At 42.5% G+C, this 21,163-nt stretch overlaps 2 protein-coding genes across 7 annotated transcripts in view; one reads left to right on the top strand and one right to left on the bottom strand.

The window, feature by feature from the left end:
• LOC311123077 (RNA polymerase II subunit A C-terminal domain phosphatase-like) overlaps positions 1-12,297 on the bottom strand; it is a 111,544-nt gene extending 99,247 nt beyond the window's left edge. Inside the window, exons 1-8 of one of the 2 annotated variants that reach the window (XM_084158138.1) lie at positions 12,257-12,274; positions 11,790-12,118; positions 6,153-6,236; positions 5,910-6,003; positions 5,604-5,732; positions 5,276-5,426; positions 3,342-3,432; positions 2,313-2,479 (exon numbers count right to left, since the gene is read on the bottom strand). In XM_084158138.1, coding sequence (XP_084014264.1) covers positions 2,313-2,479; positions 3,342-3,432; positions 5,276-5,426; positions 5,604-5,732; positions 5,910-6,003; positions 6,153-6,236; positions 11,790-12,091 — 1,018 coding nt within the window. In that variant the 5' untranslated portion in view covers positions 12,092-12,118; positions 12,257-12,274. Of the gene's footprint in view, positions 1-2,312; positions 2,480-3,341; positions 3,433-5,275; positions 5,427-5,603; positions 5,733-5,909; positions 6,004-6,152; positions 6,237-11,789 lie in introns of both variants that reach the window. The other variant, XM_084158137.1, reaches the window with a different exon arrangement.
• Positions 12,298-13,253: 956 nt separating this feature from the next.
• On the top strand, positions 13,254-21,161 carry LOC311126816 (putative aarF domain-containing protein kinase 5). 5 transcript variants are annotated; one of them, XM_084158568.1, is made up of 15 exons: positions 13,254-13,336; positions 14,925-15,010; positions 15,239-15,384; positions 15,502-15,577; positions 15,901-16,101; positions 16,325-16,465; positions 16,643-16,756; positions 16,896-17,027; positions 17,269-17,352; positions 17,444-17,525; positions 17,739-17,817; positions 17,985-18,076; positions 18,205-18,457; positions 18,596-18,712; positions 20,249-21,161. In XM_084158568.1, exons 2-15 carry the CDS (start codon positions 14,963-14,965, stop codon positions 20,349-20,351), a joined length of 1,668 nt encoding a protein of 555 aa, XP_084014694.1. In that variant the 5' UTR covers positions 13,254-13,336; positions 14,925-14,962; the 3' UTR covers positions 20,352-21,161. The 5 variants fall into 5 exon arrangements, with proteins under 5 accessions (XP_084014694.1, XP_084014693.1, XP_084014691.1 ...); XM_084158567.1 differs by having other exon boundaries at positions 13,261-13,425; XM_084158565.1 differs by having other exon boundaries at positions 13,261-13,425; positions 15,239-15,388.
• The last annotated feature ends 2 nt before the right edge of the window (positions 21,162-21,163 follow it).

Below are 21,163 nucleotides of genomic sequence, written 5' to 3'. Positions count from 1 at the left end.
ACTTTTTCCCCCTCACTGTATATCCAACCTGTTTGTTTTTTTCTTTGTCGACATTCCACAGCTAATTGCGCTGTATTTAATGTCATTTAGTGAACCTTGATAAACAATCCTTTAAAGAGAAGCATCTAATTTAGGGCCTCAGCGATGCGTTAAATACCACAACTTAATGAATTCCTCTCTCTGCATCGGGGTTCCTGCTGATGCAAGACTTGTTGGGGTGTGATGAGAGAGAAAATAAATGTAGCCTGAAGTGACTTGAATCTGGTTCACCCGGAGATTCTGAAGTAATTCATCCCAATAAACCTGTGGAAGTCATCTCTAAAAACATCTGAATTTCTTTCCTTCGGCTTTGTTTCCATAGAGACCAGCACTGCTCCTGGATGGGTGAAGTCCCTGCAAACCCAGTCGGCCAGTGAAACACCCCCCTCCCCCCTTCACTGGAGCTAAGGGGCCTGGACCGAACCATGAAAAACAGCCCCAGACCATTATTCCTCCTCCACCAAACTTTACAGTTGGCACTATGCATTGGGGCAGGTAGCTTTCTCCTGACATCCGCCAAACCCAGATACGTCCGTCAGACTGCCAGATGGTGAAGCATGATTCATCATTCCAGAAAACACGTTTCCATTGCTCGAGTCCAATGGCGGCAAGCTTTACACAACTCGAGCCGACGCTTGGCATTACACATGGTGATCTTAGTCTTGTGTGCAGCTGCTCGGGCATGGAAACCCATTTCATGACGCTCCCAACGAACAGCTCGTGCCGACGTTGCTTCCAGAGGCAGTTTGGAACTTGGTAGCGAGTGTTGCAACTGAGGGCAGATGATTTTTACGCACTACGCGCTTCAGCACTCGGCGGTCCCGTTCTGTGAGCTTGTGTGGCCTACCACTTCGCGGCTGAGCCGTTGTTGCTCCTAGACGTTTCCACTTCACAATAACAGCACTTACAGTTGACCGGCGCAGCTCTAGCAGGGCAGAAATTTGACGAACTGACTTGTTGAAAGATGGCATCCTATGACGGTGCCACGTTGAAAGTCACTGAGCTCTTCGGTAAGGCCATTCTATTGCCAATGTTTGTCTATGGAGATTGTTTGACTGTGTGCTCAATTTTATACACCTGTCAGCAATGGGTGTGGCCGAAATAGCTGAATCCACTAATTTGAAGGGATGTCCACATACTTTTGTATATATAGTGTATTTATATGCTTTATAATGCTTTTGAATGACACTTCCTGTTTTGGCGGAAAATACCGGGTTACCCGGGAGAAAAGTAACTTATTCTCGGGATGGAACATTTGTAAAATACAGGAAAAATATTCAACCCTAGTCCATGTGATGTCACAGAAATCAGCAGCACTTCCCTAATTGATCTAACAGCCTGTGTGTGTGTCATTCTCATCCTGGGAGCCCATAGAAGCACTCTCCCTCCTTTGTTGCTTGTCCTCTTTAACGCTACCGCTAATCAAAAAATCTCTGTACAGATCTCCTCTATGAGAGGCTCTCTGTGAGAAAAGAACCCAATGCCTTCTCTACTCCCTCCTGAGACTAAGCCTGAGATGGTAATAACGGTTCAGATGAACCCATCTCATTATGGCTACCCAGGCTTGGTGTCGGAGTATGAATACAGTGTTGATGATTGGGTTTTGTTAAGGCTTGGTCGCTCTAATTCCATCTTTATAACAGATCAGATCGATTAATTCAGAAAGCTGATAAAAAGTATTTAGATTCTGCTCAACCCTGGCCTTTGGGATAGATACTTTTCCTGACTGTTCTAAAAAGGTTCTAAAGTTAGATTTTAACGGTATTCTCACAGAAAGATTGCCAAGTGTTCCCCAGTCACCTCACTCTCTCTCCCTCGGTGTTGAGAGGATCATAACTTAACACATCACAACTACCAAACTTAAAACTAATCACAAACATTTCTCTTAAAAGCTTCACCCTCCCACTGCGGAGCTGCAGTCTGCCACAAAGGAAAGTGGTGCATTGGTTGATGCAAATGAAATCAAAACAGTGAGACGTGATGAGGGGTATCTTGTGGCCAGAACTTCATTTGCAGCCAGAGTACCAGGATGAGATCACATCCCTTAAGTGCTCATCAAACCACTTCCTCCTCTTCCTCTCTGAACTTTGGTCACCAGAGGGTTTAAGTTTGAAGTAATTTTTTGTTTAGTGTTTGTAACACTGACAAAGCACTGAATGCCCTTATAAGAGTTGTTTTAATAGATCACTGTGCTTTATCATTTATTGACCACTTCACAACAATGTCCACTGTACCATGTTAAGCTCATCGTCTTCAGACCCTATATACCATACCTTTCCTTCCCTGCTGAGCCTCTTTAGACCCGGGTGGGGCGTTGATGTCTCCTGTCCCCTGGAAGTAGATGTATTTCTTCACAGTGATCAAGTTAGGAGCAAACTTCCACACATCCTCCCGATCATCTATAATACACACCATCGAGTCCCCACATGGGAACAGATTCCTGAGAGAGAGCGAGAGACAAAGAGAGCGCGAGAGAGAGTTAGATATAAGTTAAACTGGCACTCCCTCTCCTCTCCTCTACATGTGTAACTCCTTAGGCAGTGTGTCTTTAGGGAATAACAAAGTCCCACAGTAACAGAGCAAAATGCTATGCTCTCTCTCGATCATTACCCAGCCCGAGGCTACGTCCCAAATGGCAGCCTATAACCTATGGGCCCTGGTCAAAAGTCATTTAAAGGGAACATGCTGCCATTTGGGAAGGACTACGCCTCCAGGGTAGAACTGAATTCTGGCTCTCACTCTTACCAATAATTATCTGAACATCATAACTATACAAGAACCACAGTTTCTACCATTAGGACTTTGAGAACGGTGTTCTAGTACGCTTCCTATAACAGGAGTCACTGATTAGAAGAAATACTGCATGGCTATTTTCCCTCTGCTCATCTCTAGCACTGTCATGCTAGAGCTGGAAGGCTCAGTTTTATAGTGCTGTATTGTCTGAGGGGGCAAAAAAGTGACTTCAGATGACTTGACTGCTGCCAGGTTTTAATCAACACTAAGGTCTAGTAGTTCCAATCATTACAGGAATTCCCTCTGTTGAATTCTTCAGCAGTAGTGGCTGAGCGGAAATACATTTCTCCCAATTCCACAGGATATCTCCCTTGAGTGAATTAATGCCTTTTCTCCAAAGTGTCGAAATGAAAGATAACATATCAGCTATGTCCTTTTCATATTGGACAGATTCTTCTTAAACGTCCTGGCTGAAATTGCTATTGGTATGAGTGTCAAAGTGTGATGTGTGGGCTTCAAAGCGGTATGTGCTACCAGCTCTGCCAAAGAGACAGAGACCCAGGTCTCACCTTAGGTTCCCTGTCTTGGAGAAGGGGTCGATGCATTCGTCTCTGGACAGGATCCTGTGAGAGAACAGCTTCATCTCAGGGTCCAGGAAGCCTGCAGTCACAGAAACAGGCGACAAGAAAAGCATCTTAAAATGGACTCAATAAATTATGAGAGAGACAGAGAGAGCTTGGTTAATAGTGTGGCAGGGGGTTCGGTTCCGCACGCTGGGCCGCAGCAGAGAGCAGACTCAACTGCATTAAACATCCTATTTAAAAGACCACTGTGGAAAAGTAGGATGTATTCAGCAAAGTGAAGGTGCCGTTTTGCCAAACAGACAATCTCCATTACTCTCCAGCCATCTGGCGCTACACAGAGTAGCTGTACAACAAAGCTTTTGAGTCCATTTAGAGCCAATTCTCAAGTTCTCTCCCTTTGCTGTGCCTTTATCTGGAGGTTTTCAATTTGATCTCAAACGAAATTGCTGGCATCGGTGTGTGTGTGTGTGTGGGGGGGGGGGGCGTCTCTGTATACTCAGTGGGCTCATTAAAACATCAAGGCTTTGAGATGAGAACTAAATGCAGGCTGGGTCTTATCAGTTCCTCTTTAGAAGCTGTACAATAATACGTGTCTGGAGGAGCAACAAAGACTGGTTTGATGGAGCAGCTACATCCCCACTGCACAACAAACACCTCGCTACCTGGCTGCTATTAAACCACAGAGAAGAGAGAGCAGACAGGTGGGCAGGCGTCTACCAAAGCACACAACAGCAAACCTATCTACCTGGAGAAACAGTCAGAAACACGGTGACCTCTCTGCTCCACAGACTAAGTACTACATTACCTATTCATTCGCTTCCAACGTTCAGTATAGAATAACTTCTAATTGGTAGCGAAAGATCGTCTCCAAACTTTGACGGGCCATATGCGGATAATTAGATTTATAAAATGCTCAAACGTGCATTATAATTTACTGTAAAGTGAGATTTATCTGAGCCTTGCTGTTGGAAAACAACTACAGTAGAGCACTGTATTACAGCGGGACTACCGAGTTACCCGCAGGAGCCAACAGAGAAGTGTGCGACGCGGTCGGAATGGTTCATGCTGCTGGCGGTCGGTTTTAATTTAGAATGGAAAACAAATGTGTTTATGCAACAAATGTTAGTGCATCGAATATTATCACACTGATTCGTTCTTCTAATCAAACCGAATCGTTCCTATATCGTATCGGAGCCCATGTATCTAGATACATATCGAATCGTCTTGAAAGGGAAAGATGCACCTCCATATTATCTAGGGGATATGGTGACATTTGGGACGCAGCCCAGAAAATCTGAGTACAGAATGAACCTAAGACACAAACTGAAGGTAAATGCTGCCCTCTAGTGGCCACTCAGACTTCAAGCTCAGGATTTGCCTCCAAAATGCTGAGACCAATCACATTGAGGCATGTCTGTTAGTCTTGTTTGGTGTCTAATTTCTCAATCTGGGGAGTGTATTGATTAAAATTCTCACCTATAATGCAGACAGCACTCAGGCATTAAGTCTAGATCTATAATTAGGTAGTGATTTTACAGAGGATCTAGGGCCTGGGAACAGTGGGTTAACTGTCTTGCTCAGGGGCAGAATGACAGATGTTTACCTTAGCTCAAGGATTCGATTCAGAGGGGTTGGGTTAAATGTGGAAGACACATTTCAGTAGAATGCATTCAGTTGTACAAGTGACCAGGTATCCACCTTTTCCTTTCCCTCTCCTAGATGATTACGTGTGTTTCAATTCACCTGGCATTTAGAGTCTGTGCACTCACACTTTTGGCATGTATGCGATTGTTGTTGTTTAGTTTTTTTACACTTTTGATACTTTTTGCATTACTTGCTGTAAATCTAATTATATAGTGATTCAACATAGGGATAATTATCAGAGAATGTTATGTACCTGCTAGTGTGTGTGTGTGTACCTGCGATGGTGTGTGCGTAGAGGCGGCTTCCGAAGGTAAAGACATGCAGCTCGTAGAGCTTGGCGATCTTCTCCAGGAAGTCTTTGCAGTGCGGACGCAGTCGCGTGTGTAACATGGGCTCCCCCCGCCCCAGCTGGAAGTGGAAGATTCCCTGTGGAACAAGAGCAGAGGCATGGGCAAAACCATCATTGGTTTGTTCTAGCTACATAACCACCAGTGGTTTATTATCTACTCTTTTCAATACCAAACCCTCAGCAAAGCCTGGGGCATAGAAATACCAAACAACCTATTTTCATAGGCCAGCGAAAAGGATTTCAGATACACATACCTTGTTGGACATGCGCTGGCAGTGATGCTCGGTGGTGTGGATCAGGGTCTGGTCCAGATCAACCATCAGAACCAGCTTCTTGTTCCTGTGGAGTCTCTGCTGGTCCTCTCTGCCCAGCTGCTCTGCTTGCTGTGTGATGGGCAAATCACACAGACCCGGCATTCATAAAAAGGGGGCCATGGCTTCAACAAAACTGTCTCTACTACATTGAAAAGTTGCATTCCAACGACACAGAGGTATTTCTACAAGGTCACATTATCGTCAGAGGAAACTCATCTTCTAGTGCCATGACACCCCGAGCCTCACCTCAGAGCTGACCATCAACTCGGGGACACTGTGCACCATGGAAACATTTGCCGTGGAGATGAGAGCCTGCTGCATCCCATTATTGGTCTGCATCCTGAGAAAGAGAGAGCGAGAAAAATCTACTTAGCAATGCATCTTCAATGGATAAGAGGTAACCTACAACTAAGAGTTAGGCCTATTTAATTTTTTTGTGAATATGCCAATTGAAATTGTAGCATGGAATAGGTTTGTGTGTGTACTTACTGTGTGAGGTCCTGGCCACATTCAGCACACAGCCCCTTCATCACAATGGGATGGCTGCATTCTTTTACTCTGACAATCACACCACTGGAAGAGAAGAGGCACTTCAGACAGCAGCATAATGGGTTTCCCCCTTAAAATCCTTAAGAGTCTATTGATGCACCTGTGGAAGTGGCCGAGCTACAGCGCTGTTGATCAGACCAGGAGACATCCCCAAAAAATTTATTCTCACGAAATATACCACAAAGATGAGACTCTCACGAACACAGTGTTCTCCGTTGTCCAAAAAACCCAAATTATTTCCTGAGCTTTCTTAGATCTCCTAGATGTAGGACAGACACTTCAAAACCTTATTCCTTATTTTTTGACTGTCTGTTTTGCCATTTATGAATGTGTTATGCAATGCATTTCTTTGGGCTATAGTCGTAAAGGCCAAATTCAATATTTTTTATGTATTTTCTTGGGATACCTACAGAGGTCCTAAAGTTCAAAATCAAATAGCTAAATGATCCATGGTATGGACATCTTAAAACAATTCCATATGTTAGCTTAGTAACTTAGTAGAAAAGCTAAGAGTTTTATGGGCCGTTTCCCTGACAGAGTTTAAGTTAAATCAGGAATAGGCTAATTTTACTTAAATTAATCCAGATTTAAAAAATGGCTTTCTGAGACATTGCTTAAATTCAGATTAATTAGTTCTAGACTAGGGAGTCCCAGACTAAGGTAAGTACGGACTAACCAATTAATCTTTGTGAAGCCTAATTAGATTAATGATGTGCACTGAGGACGCTTTAAAAACCAGGGATGGGACACTAATAGATAAGCATTGTGTGGAATTGGAGCAAGTCACCTAAACCAAACAATGGAGGTAAAATAAAATTTTCAAATCATTTCAGTGACTTTGAAAAAACCCTCTTGAAGCAAATTGTGTCAAACCACCCAATTAGAGAGAACAAACAGTATGATTCATCAACAGAAAACAAGAAAAAGAATGCCTGGACTACCATTGGTAATGAATTCAACTCAAATGAAAAAGTAAACCAAAAGGACGCTACAACAACTTCAGGTAAGATACTGTATTTATTGTTGGCCCACTTTTACAAATCTGAGTCACAACACAGTGGGGCCTAAATGTATGTGTGGCAGAAACAATATCATACATAATTACTAATATAATTTCTATATCATCTTGTCATTCTAAGGTCCTGTGGAAAAACATAAAAATCTACTTAAAGAAGACAAATGCTGTTGCTTGTAGGGAGCATTTCAAGACAGGTGGCGGACCCCCAGTTCCAATCCTTATTTGGTAGGACACATTCATTCAACATGTGCCATCCCAGCACTGCAGGGAATATGTAATGTTGTCAGTCATCTCTTGTACTCCCATAATACAAATTATGTAATGAACTCAACTCTTTAATAAATAATGTTCTTTAAATGCAGCAATGTAATCATTTTCTAGAGACAGATGACTACCATAGCTTGGAGGGGATAAGACAGGGTGAAGTTCAGCCCGCTACATCTGCAGCAGCCAGGAGGGAAGATTGTGTCACTAACCCAGGCCGGAGGACAAAGACAAAGTGGCTGAGCATGCAGGAGAAACTGGCCATGGAATTTCATGAAAGCAAACTAAATGTGTTTAAAAGAGGAGCATTATATGAAGATGCAAATCCTTCATGTTGAATTGGCTATGAAGGAGGAGGAGAGAAACATGAAGCAGCACCAATGTTCTTCTCAAACCAGTTTGGGTCCTGACATTTCCATTAGTGAATTAAAACCATGCTGTTTGAGTTAATTGTGAAGCACTGCTGTTGCAATTATGACAATGCAGCATCTTCTTGGTTGAAAGCGTAATGTGTTTCTGAGAGACTAGAAATTACTCTTCCATACACCAAACATGCGCTCCACTACACCTCTGATGTGGATATGTGCTTGGTTGTACTGTTGTTAATCATTTCCTATTGTACTGTTGTTGCTCATTTCCTGGTTGAGAAAATTCTACACTGTTTGCTCAATTTGATCATTGTACAATCTAAACAAAGAATATCATTTTTACAGCTGTTTGAAGCTGGTGGACCAAAACCTCTGTTTGAATCATAGATGGTACAATGATTCCTTACACTATGCCGCGCTTATTTTTTCAAAAACTGAAATTGAGCTAACGGTGTACAATTTTAGCAACCAAGAAATGAAAGAGCAAATTTCCAGTAGTTAACACAGCCACAAAGTCAGAACAGCTTTCCCAGTTTGACAACAGTAGCTGCTCCGTCAGGAGAAATCAATAGGTGAATATCACAGCCAATCACAACACTGGCAGGTAAGTAATACTGTGAAACACTATCATTACACTATTTGCGCCATATATATACAGTACAAGTCAAAAGTTTGGACACGCCTACTCATTCAAGGGTTTGTCTTTATTTTTACTATTTTCTACATTGTAGAATAATAGTGAAGACATCACAACTATGAAATAACATATGGAATCATGCAGTAACCAAAAAAGTGTTAAACAAATCCAAATATATTTTATATTTGAGATTCTTCAAAGTAGCCACCCTTTGCTTTGATGACAGCTTTGCACACTCTTGGCATTCTCTCAACCAGCTTCATGAGGTAGTCACCTGGAATGCATTTCAATTAACAGGTGTGCCTTGTTAAAAGTGAATTTGTGGAATTTCTTTCCTTCTTAATGCGTTTGAGCCAATCAGTTGTGTTGTGACAAGGTAGGGGCGTATATAGAAGATAGCCCTATTTGGTAAAAGACCAAGTCCATATTATGGCAAGAACAGCTCAAATAAGCAAAGAGAAACGACAGTTCATCATTACTTTAAGACATGAAGGTCAGTCAATGCGGAACATTTCAAGAACATTGAACGTTTCTTCAAGTGCAGTCGCAAAAACCATCAAGCGCTATGATGAAACTGACTCTCATGAGGACTGCCACAGGAAAGGAAGAGCTAGAGTTACCACTGCTGCAGAGGATAAGTCAATTAGTTACCAGCCTCAGAAATTGCAGCCCAAATAAATGCTTCACAGAGTTCAAGTAACAGACACATCTCAACATCAACTGTTAAGAGGATACTGCGTGATAAGGGCTCCCGAGTGGCGCAGCGGTCTAAGGCACTGCATCTCAGTGCTTGAGGCGTCACTACAGACCCCCTGGTTTCGATTCCAGGCTGTATCACAACCGGACGTGATTGGGAGTCCCATAGGGCAGCGCACAATTGGCCCAGCGTCGTCCGGGGGTTAGGCCGGTGTAGGCCGTCATTGTAAATAAGAATTTGTTCTTAACTGACTTGCCTAGTTAAATAAAGGTTACATTTAAATAAAAATAATAAAATAAAATAAAATTCAGGCCTTCATGGTTGAATTGCTGCAAAGAAACCACTACACCAATAAGAAGAAGATACTTGCTTGGGCCAAGAAACACAAGCAATTGACATTAGATCGGTGGAAATCTGTCCTTTGGTCTGATGAGTCCAAATGTGAGATTTTTGGTTCCAACCGCCGTGTCTTTGTGAGACGCAGAGTAGGTGAACGGATTATCTCCGCATGTGTGATTCCCACCGTGAAGCATGGAGGAGGTGGTGTGATGGTGTGGGTGTGCTTTGCTGGTGACACTGTTGGTGATTTATTTAGAATTCAAGGCACACTTAACCAGCATGGCTACCACAGCATTCTGCAGCAATACGCCATCCCATCTGGTTTGCGCTTAGTGGGCCTATCATTTCTTTTTCAACAGGACAATGACCCAAAACACACCTCCAGGCTGTGTAAGGGCTATTTGACCAATAAGGAGAGTGATGGAGTGCTGTATCAGATGACCTGGCCTCCACAATCACCCGACCTCAACCCAATTGAGATGGTTTGGGATGAGTTGGACCGCAGAGTGAAGGAAAAGCAGCCAACAAGTGCTCAGCATATGTGGGAAATCCTTCAAGACTGTTGGAAAAGCATTCCAGGTGAAGCTGATTGAGAGAATGCCAAGAGTATGCAAAGCTGTCATCAAGGCAAAGGGTGGCTACTTTGCAGAATCTCAAATATAAAATATATTTTGATTTGTGTAACACTTTTTTTACTACATGATTCCATATGTGTTATTTCATAGTTTATGTCTTCACTATTATTCTACAATGTAGAAAATAGTAAAAATAAAGAAAAACCCTTGAATGAGTAGGTGTCCAAACTTTGACTGGTGCTGTATATATATTTATTATGGACATTATCTGAAATTACAACACAAAACTCAAAACAAATCATGTGTAACACCATTAAAAAGGGGCTTTACAGTGCAGGTGCCTGATAGAATGGCAACTGTCTCTCCAACATGTGTAGGTCTATATCTAAACATAAACACAACTTCCCCTCACACTTCTCTATAAGACACTACAGTAGTGCCTCCATATTGAAAAGCACCAGGGCATAAACTGTCATAAGTTTCAGAACTACAAAATCAGAATGACAACTCTACTGACACGTTCAAACTTTAAAAACTGCAACAAGAAGGGGTGTCTTCTTCAGCTCTAAGTTAATATTTGGCCATTTTCAGTTGTCCATAAATGTTGTCATGTTATTATACAGTGGTGTAAAGTAATTTAAAGTACTACTTAAGTAGTTGTTGCGGGTATCTGTACTTTATCATTTATATTTGACAACTTTTACTCCACTACATTCCTAAAGAAAATAATGTAATTTTTACTCCATACATTTTCCCTGAAACCCAACAGTACTCGTTTATTTTGAAATGCTTAGAAGGACAGGAAAATGGTCAAATTTACGCGCTTATCAAGAGAACATCCCTGGTAATCCCTACAGACTCTGATCTGGCGGACTCACTAAACACGAATGCTGTGTTTGTAAATGATTGTCTAAGTGTTGGAGTGTGCTGCTGGCTTTCCGTAATTTTCTTAAAACAAAAATATCGTGCCGTCTGGTTTGCTTAATATAAGTAATTTGAAATTATTTATAATTTTAAGTTTGATACTTAAGCATATTTAAAACCAAATATTTTTACTCAAGCAGTATTTTACTGTGTGACTTTCACTCGAGTCATTTTCTATTAAGGTATCTTTACTTTTACTCAAGTATTTACTCAAGTATGACAATTGGGTACGTTTTTGTTACTTGTTACACAAATTCATAACACCAAAATCTTTTCTGAGGCTCAAGTGGAACAAAGTATTCTTAGTTCTTGTTCCCCCAAAAGCGCTCGAGCGTGCAAATTCGACGACTCGATACCATCTGGATGATGTCATGTGCGTGGTACTACAATATTGGGTTCGATTTTTTTGCATGGCCCGGTGCCTGTTGTGGGTGGATATTCCACTTAAGGACCAATGGAATGGACTAAAATGTACAAACTCTGCCTACCCAGGGCACCGAGCCATGTAAAACGAACTCGCCCGTTTACATGCTCCATCCAGCTGTTGTAGAGATTGGCGCTCCAGCACACGCACTGGGTTAGCATAACTAGCTAACGTTAGCATTTATTAGCTAGGCTAGTTAGCTATGCTACTACGAATCTGGTCCATGAGTAACAACATTAGCTAACGAACATAGTACACAACACAGTATAAAACATTGCTGACATAGGCAACATAAGCTATATAGCTAACGTTGGTTAGCTTGCAGACTCACCCAGGCGATATGACTTGTCCAAGTTGACAGCATAGCTCTTTCACCACTCCAGCTCGGTCCGATTTCAGCTTCTTCTCTGACAGCCGATTGGGCTGTTCTGGTGGATGGGACCCGGCCTCTTTCTCCGGCGGGATGGGAGCACATAATGCCAACACCGAGTCCACATTGACGAGGGACCCGGGTTTGACTTTCCATTCCAGCAGCCGCATAGGACGCGCTGCTATTGGGCAGCGAATCTCCGCCACTTGCGCCGTGGGGCCCTGTGCTGCCCCGCCACCGCCGGAATCTGCGGGCTCCTCCATCGGTTTCGTGCTTCAAATCCCTTTAAACTGTAGGCACAGATCAAGCAAAGATATATATCCAAGTCGCGTAGAATTCGGTTTATCATAAATTATTGAAACTGAGTTAAGAAACAAAAACAAACGTGCCGCTGATGTTTGAAAACACAACGACGCAAGAACACAGACCGATAGTTCAGCTTCTTTCGCTCTTCCCGCCCGTAAACAGGAAACACAAGACTGAAGCGACGACAATCAGACAGCTTCCGGTGGCTCTGATGACAGAGGTCCTCTCTACTTTCACTGAGTTCCACACAACATTAATTTAAGTCGATTAAAATACTTTGATCAATGGAAGGAACAGCTAGCATCCATTTGTGTTTAAATAAATGTGTCAGTTTGAGTTTCATACACAGCATGTTAAAGATAAGTTGAAGTTGGGATGATCATGTAAACAAGATGCTAAAAAAATCAAATGGAAGATGAAACATCATGCTGTTTTGTTTTCCACTCAAACATTGTTTTGTTCCACTTGAAAGCTCTGGGGACATCTCTTGATGGGCTCTACCTGATATGATGTAAGATGATGTAATGTATAAATCATGCATCTACTCCTGGTGACAACTAGTAGAGTTGCTACCACTGATCTAAAGCCACATGAGGGCCTGATCACAGTAATTCGCACATTGATGTTAATGTAAACAGTTATCTATAATAAATATTATTTAGGCTATGCTGGTGATGTGATGGTGAGAGGCTTGGAAGGAGGATCACACATGTGCCTGTTTTATATTTGTTTATTAAACTCAAAATGTTCAAGTCAAGATGCAGTCAGTAGTATTTTATCGTTATCATTTAAAGCAACATTGTTTTAATTCCACAGACCATACTCTACTGTAAACCTGACTGTAAACAAGGTTGTACAGAGATGGCACACTTTAATCGTTTCCGTTACATGTAATGTAACTAGCCACATTAATTAATAATGTACAACTTCCATTTCTGATTCAACCACACAAATACATGCATTATTCTGTACATTTGTGATTTCAATTAAAAAAGTCATTACTTGGGTTGATTAATTGACGGTCCCTGAAGAGGATATCGAGTCAAGTCATGAATCTTTTCACTAGAGAAGCTTTGATCACATCGAGTTGGACCATTTGTCACGTGATCAATTTCGTGCACTGTCTGTTTAGCCAGTAGCAGTTCAGGAAATCAAGAATGATCTGAAACAGGAGGTGACACGTACAAGGTTACATTAGAATGGTGACTACACATTTTTAACTCCATATTAGTGAGAAGAGATCACAGTGAGTGTGTATAGGCTGAACATGGCAGGGAAGACCTTCAAAGCCGTGAGTTGAACTGTTTGTTAAATGTTATCTTTGCCTTGCCCGCTAGGCTAGCTAGCAGCATATAGCCACAGCAAATTCAAATATGCGTATCCGTACAATCAAAATCGACACCTGACATTTGAACAGTTTATGCATGTATGGCTTAAATGTAATAAAAGTAATAACTAGATGTATGTGTGCGCGCTTTGTATGTTAATAATGTTGCATAGTATATTGCTACATTTTTATTTACAGATCACACTAGCAAGACTTCTCATTCCATGAAATACTCTCTGACTCCCAGGATATGCGCTTTGGCAATGAGCGTGGACACACAACATTAAAGTCCCCTGATGCAATGTATAACTTTCATACTAAAATCAGAGATCGATGTACAATCTCGCTAAAAGACATCAAGAGATCGTGTGGTGTGCCCTATTTTTGAGATAGTGGCTTACCCTCCATTATTTAAGTTGTCACGTGTTTTATTCAATGCCATGGAAAACGTGTGTGTTTGTGCAGGGCTGGCCCGCTCTTTAGGCATTGATGAGGGCAGCATTTTCTGAGCTACACTGACCAAGACATAAAACCTCACATAATTCTGCCCCAAAACAATGTCAATTTTTCTCAAGCAGTGGCATATGAGTTTTTTAGGTGAGCGCTAATGCCGCCCTGTGATAAGAAGTGCCCACTTTGTCAAAGTCAGGGATGCAAAATATTTATCTTGTCCATTCCCAGCGTGCCTCTCCAGGGTGCTGTTGGAGAGAAGCAGCGCTCCACCAACATTCCTTAAAAATATATATCTAACATAAATCATGTAGCAGATATAGCATATGGTAGAAAGAGTATGTGGCCTTTAATGAAGCCTACAGGGTGCAGGAAAAAAATTATGACTAAGTAATGACACTTTTTACATCATGCAGGTTTCCCTGATCAAATAGCCTAACCTAAATGGCGCCCAATCAAATAAGAAATGCGCGGACATGTTAACATAACCTAAAAACAGGACAGGTCAAAGTAAAATGGACAATATGGAATGGACAATCAGGCTACTCACAACTGCTGTCCAGGAGTTTCATCCCGTGGGCTAAATGGTCATGATCAGTGGTTTCAAGTTTGTATCTGTACATTTTTTACAAGCTGATCATAGCGAAAAAGCGGTGCGGCGGCAATTCTTTTGTCTCACCCTAGGGCGGCAGAACAGCCAGGACCGGCCCTAGTGTATGTGGTCAGGGCCCTGACATAGAAAGGCTCTATCTGTAAATCTATTAGTCTGGAAACAGTTTGTCCTGTGATAGACAGCTAAGGAAAACAACAGCGTGTTCTGGCCTAGGGAGAGTGGCCTTGATGCAGTCCCCTCCACCAGTCTCAATGTTGTTGTTTGTTTGTTTTTCTCTAGTTTTCTAGGGATGAAGGTCTTTCCCAGCAAGTCTACTGTAACTGGCAAAAACAGTGGATTAGTTTGAAGTTGATGCTTCAAAGTGACACTGATTGTGGTTGGTGTTTTTGTCATTCTGTAGTTAAGGTTGTGTCGGCGTCATTTGGCCCAGCTGGGAAGATGTCCCCATCCACAGCTGCAACTGTACAGATCCTTCAGCTCACCAAGGTACTATACTAACTACACAAGTACGCCTTGTCTGAGCCAGAATGGTCCATCTCCTGTTTCTATTGTGTGAGTCAGCTTGATGTACAAGTACACCTCCTGGACAGGACACTGAACTATACATGCTGTTACTTAAACACTGTAAACTTCCAGAAAGCAACTGCAAGATGGGAGAAGACATGGGCATTTCAGCAACACAGTGTGTGTACTGTGTACATTTCTTTCCGTCAGGCCAAGGAAGAGTCAAGGGTTGTTCAGGAAGATGTTTCTGGGCTTGGTGGTGGGTGTTCCCGCGGTGGTGGGGGTCCAGTACGCCTTTGCGGAACCTCGAGAGAGACGGAAGATGAAGATCTTGGTGAAGGGAGTCGGTCGCTTCTGTAGGTTGGTCCCATCATCACAATAATAATATCACCTTCCTTTTTGCATGTGATCAAATGTTTTGAATAATTTCCTTTGGAGTTACACTCAAACCATGTCTCTCTCTGTCCCTACAGGTCTATATATGTAGGACTCTATATCTCAGTAGATTATTGGTGGACCTCCAATGTGACATTATGTGGCATGGACGAGGTAAGTTTGACAGAAATATTGGGTGCGTTCCTCTGCCCAGGCATTGCTGAAGCATTCCAGATATTACAACGCCTGGATAGGTATTTTACGTATCAGCTAACCACATGTTATAGCAATCTGGTGCCCGACGGCACAGTCGATGACGTGGCACGCAACCATTGGTTGACGCATGCATAGTCTGAGCAGGGGAACGCGACCATTATGAATTGTGACAGGCCTAATTGTCTGTCCGTGTATGTCTGCTAAACAATGGCGTGAGTCGGAAACCATCTCAGTAGTTCAGTCAGAACAATCACATCATCTTCCCCTCCCGGTTTTGCCAGAGCAGCCCATCGTTTGTGGCAGGGATGTCGTTGTGCCACCAGAGGGCAGCAGACGGCATGGTGGAGGGAGCGGTGCAGAACGGGGGGATATACGTTAAACTGGGACAGGGCCTGTGTGCGTTCAATCACCTGCTGCCTCCTGAGTACATCAAGACACTGCAGGTCCTGGAGGATAAAGCTCTCAACAGGAGATACAAGGAGGTGAGACCTGCAGTACTTTGTCTTGTCAAACATTGAAGAACAGTTAATGAAGAAATAAGATACAAGAGGCTGTAGTGAAAGTGATAAAAGAGCCATTCTTGTAGTTTTGTCACAGCTTTGAATGCCTCTTCACCATTCATAATGTGAGGCTAGAACTAGCCATTTTATAATGAAAAGCGTTAAGGAACATTCTTACATTAAATGATCTGTCACGTTCTACCAGGTTGATGCTCTGTTCATAGAGGACTTCAACACGACTCCAGACAAGATGTTTAAGAAGTTTGACTATGAGCCCATCGCAGCAGCCAGTCTGGCCCAGGTCCACAAGGCAGAGCTGCAGGATGGGACTCCTGTTGCGGTCAAAGTGAGTTCAGGTTAACTGTACAACACATTCAGCCACAGAATTAATAGTATACTGTGTATGATTTACACTCTTAAATAGGGGTCACCACGACTGGTTAAACCAAACTGTACACTTTGGTTAAACCAGGCCAGGTGTAGCTCTCCTGATTCTGAATAATAACCACTCTCTCTTCCCCAGGTGCAGTACATAGACATCCGGGATCGGTTCAATGGTGACATCAGGACTCTGGAGATCCTTCTGGATGTTATAAAGTTCATGCACCCCAGCTTCGGCTTCAGATGGGTCCTCAAGGTAAGGGCTCAAATTTGGTAAGAAACTGTCTTACTTTTATGGGACATTCTCATCAGATAATACCCCGCAGAGCATGATTAGATACAGCCCTAGACATTGTCCCCTAAACTAACCTAATGTTGGCATTCTCTGATTTTAGGACTTGAAGGGGACATTGGCTCAGGAGCTGGACTTTGAAAATGAGGCCAGGAACTCTGAGAGATGTGCAGAGGAACTGAAACACTTCAAATTTGTTGTCGTGCCAAAAGTGTACTGGGACCAAACCAGCAAGGTGAGAGACTGCTGAAAATCATAATGGCTGCATTCAAACATGCAGCCCAATTTCCATATCTTTTGACCAATCACATCAGATCTTTTTTCATCAGATCTTTTTCTGAGCTGATCTGATCGGTCAAAACACTAATTAGTGAAAAAAATATCAGTATTGAGCTGCCTGTCTAAACGCATCCTTTGAAACCTTTTTGACCACTTTTGTATTATTGTACTGTAATAAACAAACCATTTTCCTTTAGAGAGTGTTGACTGCAGAGTTCTGTGAAGGCTGCAAAATCAACAATTTGGAAGAAATCAAAAGACAAGGACTTAGCTTGAGAGATGTAAGTGCCTATCGTGACACAATAGAATAACCTTTGTCTATGATCATTAGTACTCAGATAAATGTGTAAACAGTTTTCCCTGGCTTTTCAGACTGCTGACAAGCTGATCCGTACGTTTGCAGAGCAGATATTTTACACTGGCTTCATCCACGCTGACCCTCACCCTGGCAACGGTAGATCAGGGGGCATGTTTACAGTTTCTACTGAACTGTTAAGATGCTCATTTATTGATTTGTGTAACTTGTACCAGGCCAGTTTACAATAGGTTTTTCAGAGAACTTTTTAAATAGGTCAAGTTGATAACAACAAATAACTGTACAGTACAACAATATTTGCTTAAAATGACTTGGTGACCTTGAATGCATGTTATCTGTACCATGTCACAGTGCTTGTGAGAAGAGGTCCAGACAAGAAGGCAGAGCTAGTACTGTTGGATCACGGCCTGTATGAATACCTCAGTGAAATGTAAGGTTCATAAGATAATATGCCATTTAGCAGACACTTTTATCCAAAGCAACTCACAGTAGTGTGTGGATACATTTTACATCCTACAACCTTGCAATGTAATCCTGTATATATTTAATGATACAACTTTTACTATCAGCTCTAACCCTTGACCTTTGGCCCTGTAGTGACAGGGTAGCGCTGTGTAAACTGTGGAGGTCCATAGTCCTGAGAGATGACGCTGCCATGAAGAGGTACTCCAACATCTTGGGGGTCAAAGGTGCGAGGACAACTGTCATTTAAGCTCAAACTGTTTCATTAATTTAAGCAGAAGTCACATGCCTTGAGCAAATCCAGTCTCACAACAGACTAATAAAAACCTGCTTACAATATCCTGATTCCTATCAGACTACTTCATCTTCTCTGAGATGCTGCTACAACGGCCAATCAACATGCGGAAGGTGGGCCTGTCCAACATCCTGAGTCGTGAAGAGACATCCTATATGAGGGACATGGCTGTCAATCACTTTGACAACATCATGGCCGTGCTCAAGTCCATGCCACGCCCCATGCTGCTGGTGTTCAGGAACATCAACACGGTCCGCAGCATTAACATCACACTGGGAGCTCCGGTAGACCGATACTGTGTCATGGCCAAGAGGTTAGTATTAGTATCAGCAGCAACATCAGGCTGGGGGCTCCGGTGGACAGATACTGTGTGATGGCTAAGAGGTGAACAGACGACTGTTTCACATAGCAGCAGTTGTAGGTGCTTACTAACCGGTTGTCCTGTCTCCAGCGCTGTGCAATGCTGGGGGCGGCTCCAGGCAGAGAGGCCGGGAGTTCTTCCCAGGTTCAGGGTGTTGCGATGGGTGCGGACCACCTGGGAGAGCCTTAAGTTCGAGTGTGCCCTGAGGTAACGAATTATCCTCAACACTATACACTCAGTAACCACGTTTCCATCCACAGTTTTTATGCAAGTAAAGTCATACAGTATACAAAATAAATCACGACAGCTGTGATTGAAATGGGACGTTTTTGTACAATTGTATAAATGGCGACAGAATTTGTTCGTTCGACGTGGTGGGATCTTTGTCTATGAAATGGCAGTGGAAACACCTTTGTGAAAATACTGAACCATCATATCGAAGTAAACTTGGAGTCACGCGATGATATTGTGTGTGTGCTCTACCCACTACGACTCGGGAAAGCATGCAGTTTATTAGGCTACAGATGGGAAAAAATATTAACTTCACAGGGTGGTGAAAGTGCACGGTGATCTTGATGCTCCTTTCCAATGAATATCAAGGGTCCTTTTCTGGTGACATAATCGATGCTTGACTGCCATTTGACAAATATTCTCGCACTTATCCATAAATCTCATGTAGACTAGCCTAACCGCACTGTATCTGCAAGCTGTTGGCTAGAGCGCAAGTGTCAAGACCAGTTTAGGCGCATTTGCTATTTAACAAGTTTGTGACAACTGTCAGAGTTGAATGCGATGGAAACACATTGAACTTCAGACTTTTTATTCGGTACATGAAAACTTAAGTGAAAAAGTACATTATGTGCACTACATCACATACTGATTTTTATTCGCAACAAGTCAGTTTGGAAACACACCACTGGTAGGAAAATGCATATTTTCTTTATGCAGATTATAGAATATTTGCACAAAAATCAGTTTATTAGGTACACCCATCTAGTACCGGGTCTGACCCACTCCCCCTTTGCCTCCAGATCACCCTGTATTCTTCGGGACATGGAAATGTTGCGTAATTGGTATCAAGGGACCTAACGTGTGCCAGGAAACATCCCCTACACCACCGCCAACAGCCTGTACCGTTGACACCAGGCACGATGTGGCCATTGACTCATGCTGCTTACCCCAAATCCTGACTGCCATCAGCATAACGTAACAGCGATTCGTCAGACCAGGCAATTGTCCAGTGTTGGTGATTGCGTGTTTTTAGCTGATATGAGTCAAACCCGGTGTGGTAGTCTGCTGTAATAGACCATCCTTGACAAGGACCAATGATCTGTGTGTTCCGAGATGCCGTTCTGCACACCACTGTTGTACTGCGTCATTATTTCCCAATTTGTGGCCCGCCTGTTGGAAACTGTTGTGCGTGCAAGGCACAGGAGGCCAGCCTTTTCAGCGATACTGGAACTAACAATCAAACCCACGGTCACTCGTTTTGCCCATTCTAAATGTTCAATGAACAGTAACTGGATGCCCGTCTGCCTGCATTATATACCAAGCCACGTGACTCACTGTCTGTAGGAACAAACCATTTCTGTGAATGGGGTGGTGTACCTCAAACTGGCCACAGTGTATAGCAGTAGACCCAGCTGGGTAGGTCTTCAGACGTTCCCCAAAATACATACAATTAGCATTTTTAGTTACAAAGATTTGCCTAAAACATTAACTTCAATCATTGTATCTTCCCAGGTCAGAGATGGCGATGATGAGTCTGACACGATCCCTGCTGTCTCTGTTGTCTTACTTTAACCTCATATCGCTGGACGAGGAAGTTTACCAATACCTGAAGTAGAGGCTGACACCCTGACACACCATACCTCAGCTGCATACCTGATACTAGTGACTCCTGTTTAAAGCTCAAGAAATGCAACCCGTTTTACAGGAGGATAACTACTGAATAAGTATTTTAATATCTGGATAGATGGGCTGCCACAATAGTGCTATGCATTTCCCACATCTACAGTACATACCAAATCTGCTTTGGCAGAATGAAGATTTATGTACAATTGTCTTAATCAGTCAGAGGACAAAAAGCACCAAATATAGCTCCAAGCCAAGGACGTGACTCACCAGCAGGTGAAATAAAAATTGAGGAGCACGGTCTCCGTGCTGCCAAGGAATATGTCAACTGGCACAACATTAACTATTTTATTAAACACAGCCATTTATTTGGGGGGTTTTATTTGACGCCAGTATGTGGAGTTAAACAGCCCGAAAGTGATTCATTTTAGTCAAGATCTTTACGAATGAGATTCAAATCAGATTGCTCCATCATTGACTGATTGTCTGCCTTTTCAGATTGATATTTAGAATTATTAATAGAACATTCAGGCTTTTTAACCTTATGTTGCATTACCTGGATCATAGCGCTTATAGATTCTGAGATTACTTTTACTGCAGGTATGTAGTTTAGTCAAGTCATTTAACAAGTAAAATGTTCATCAATTTTAGGAAATATTGGGAGCATAATTTAATCTAATGTATAAAATGCTACAATATTCCAACTGCGAAAACAAAAGCTAACGCTGCTGAAGAAATTACTTTCATAAATCATTTTTAAAGAGTTTGTCAACTAAATAAAGTGCCCTACCTCTCCTTGGAATT

The sequence above is a fragment of the Coregonus lavaretus genome (genome assembly GCF_964263955.1).
Source record: "Coregonus lavaretus genome assembly, chromosome: 3".
NCBI classification, from domain to species: domain Eukaryota; kingdom Metazoa; phylum Chordata; class Actinopteri; order Salmoniformes; family Salmonidae; genus Coregonus; species Coregonus lavaretus.
The sequence above is the reverse complement of the archived record's forward strand: the minus strand, read 5'-3'. Positions and strand labels throughout refer to the sequence as shown.

What these genes read in the sequence shown, in the direction of transcription:
- LOC311126816 (XM_084158565.1), top strand. Translation starts at nt 13,402, where the DNA reads ATGGCAGGGAAGACCTTCAAAGCC. An exon ending in TGACCCTCACCCTGGCAACG is followed by an intron (nt 17,526 to 17,738) that starts GTAGATCAGGGG and finishes ACCATGTCACAG; the next exon opens with TGCTTGTGAGAAGAGGTCCA. An exon ending in TACTGTGTCATGGCCAAGAG is followed by an intron (nt 18,458 to 18,595) that starts GTTAGTATTAGT and finishes TCCTGTCTCCAG; the next exon opens with CGCTGTGCAATGCTGGGGGC.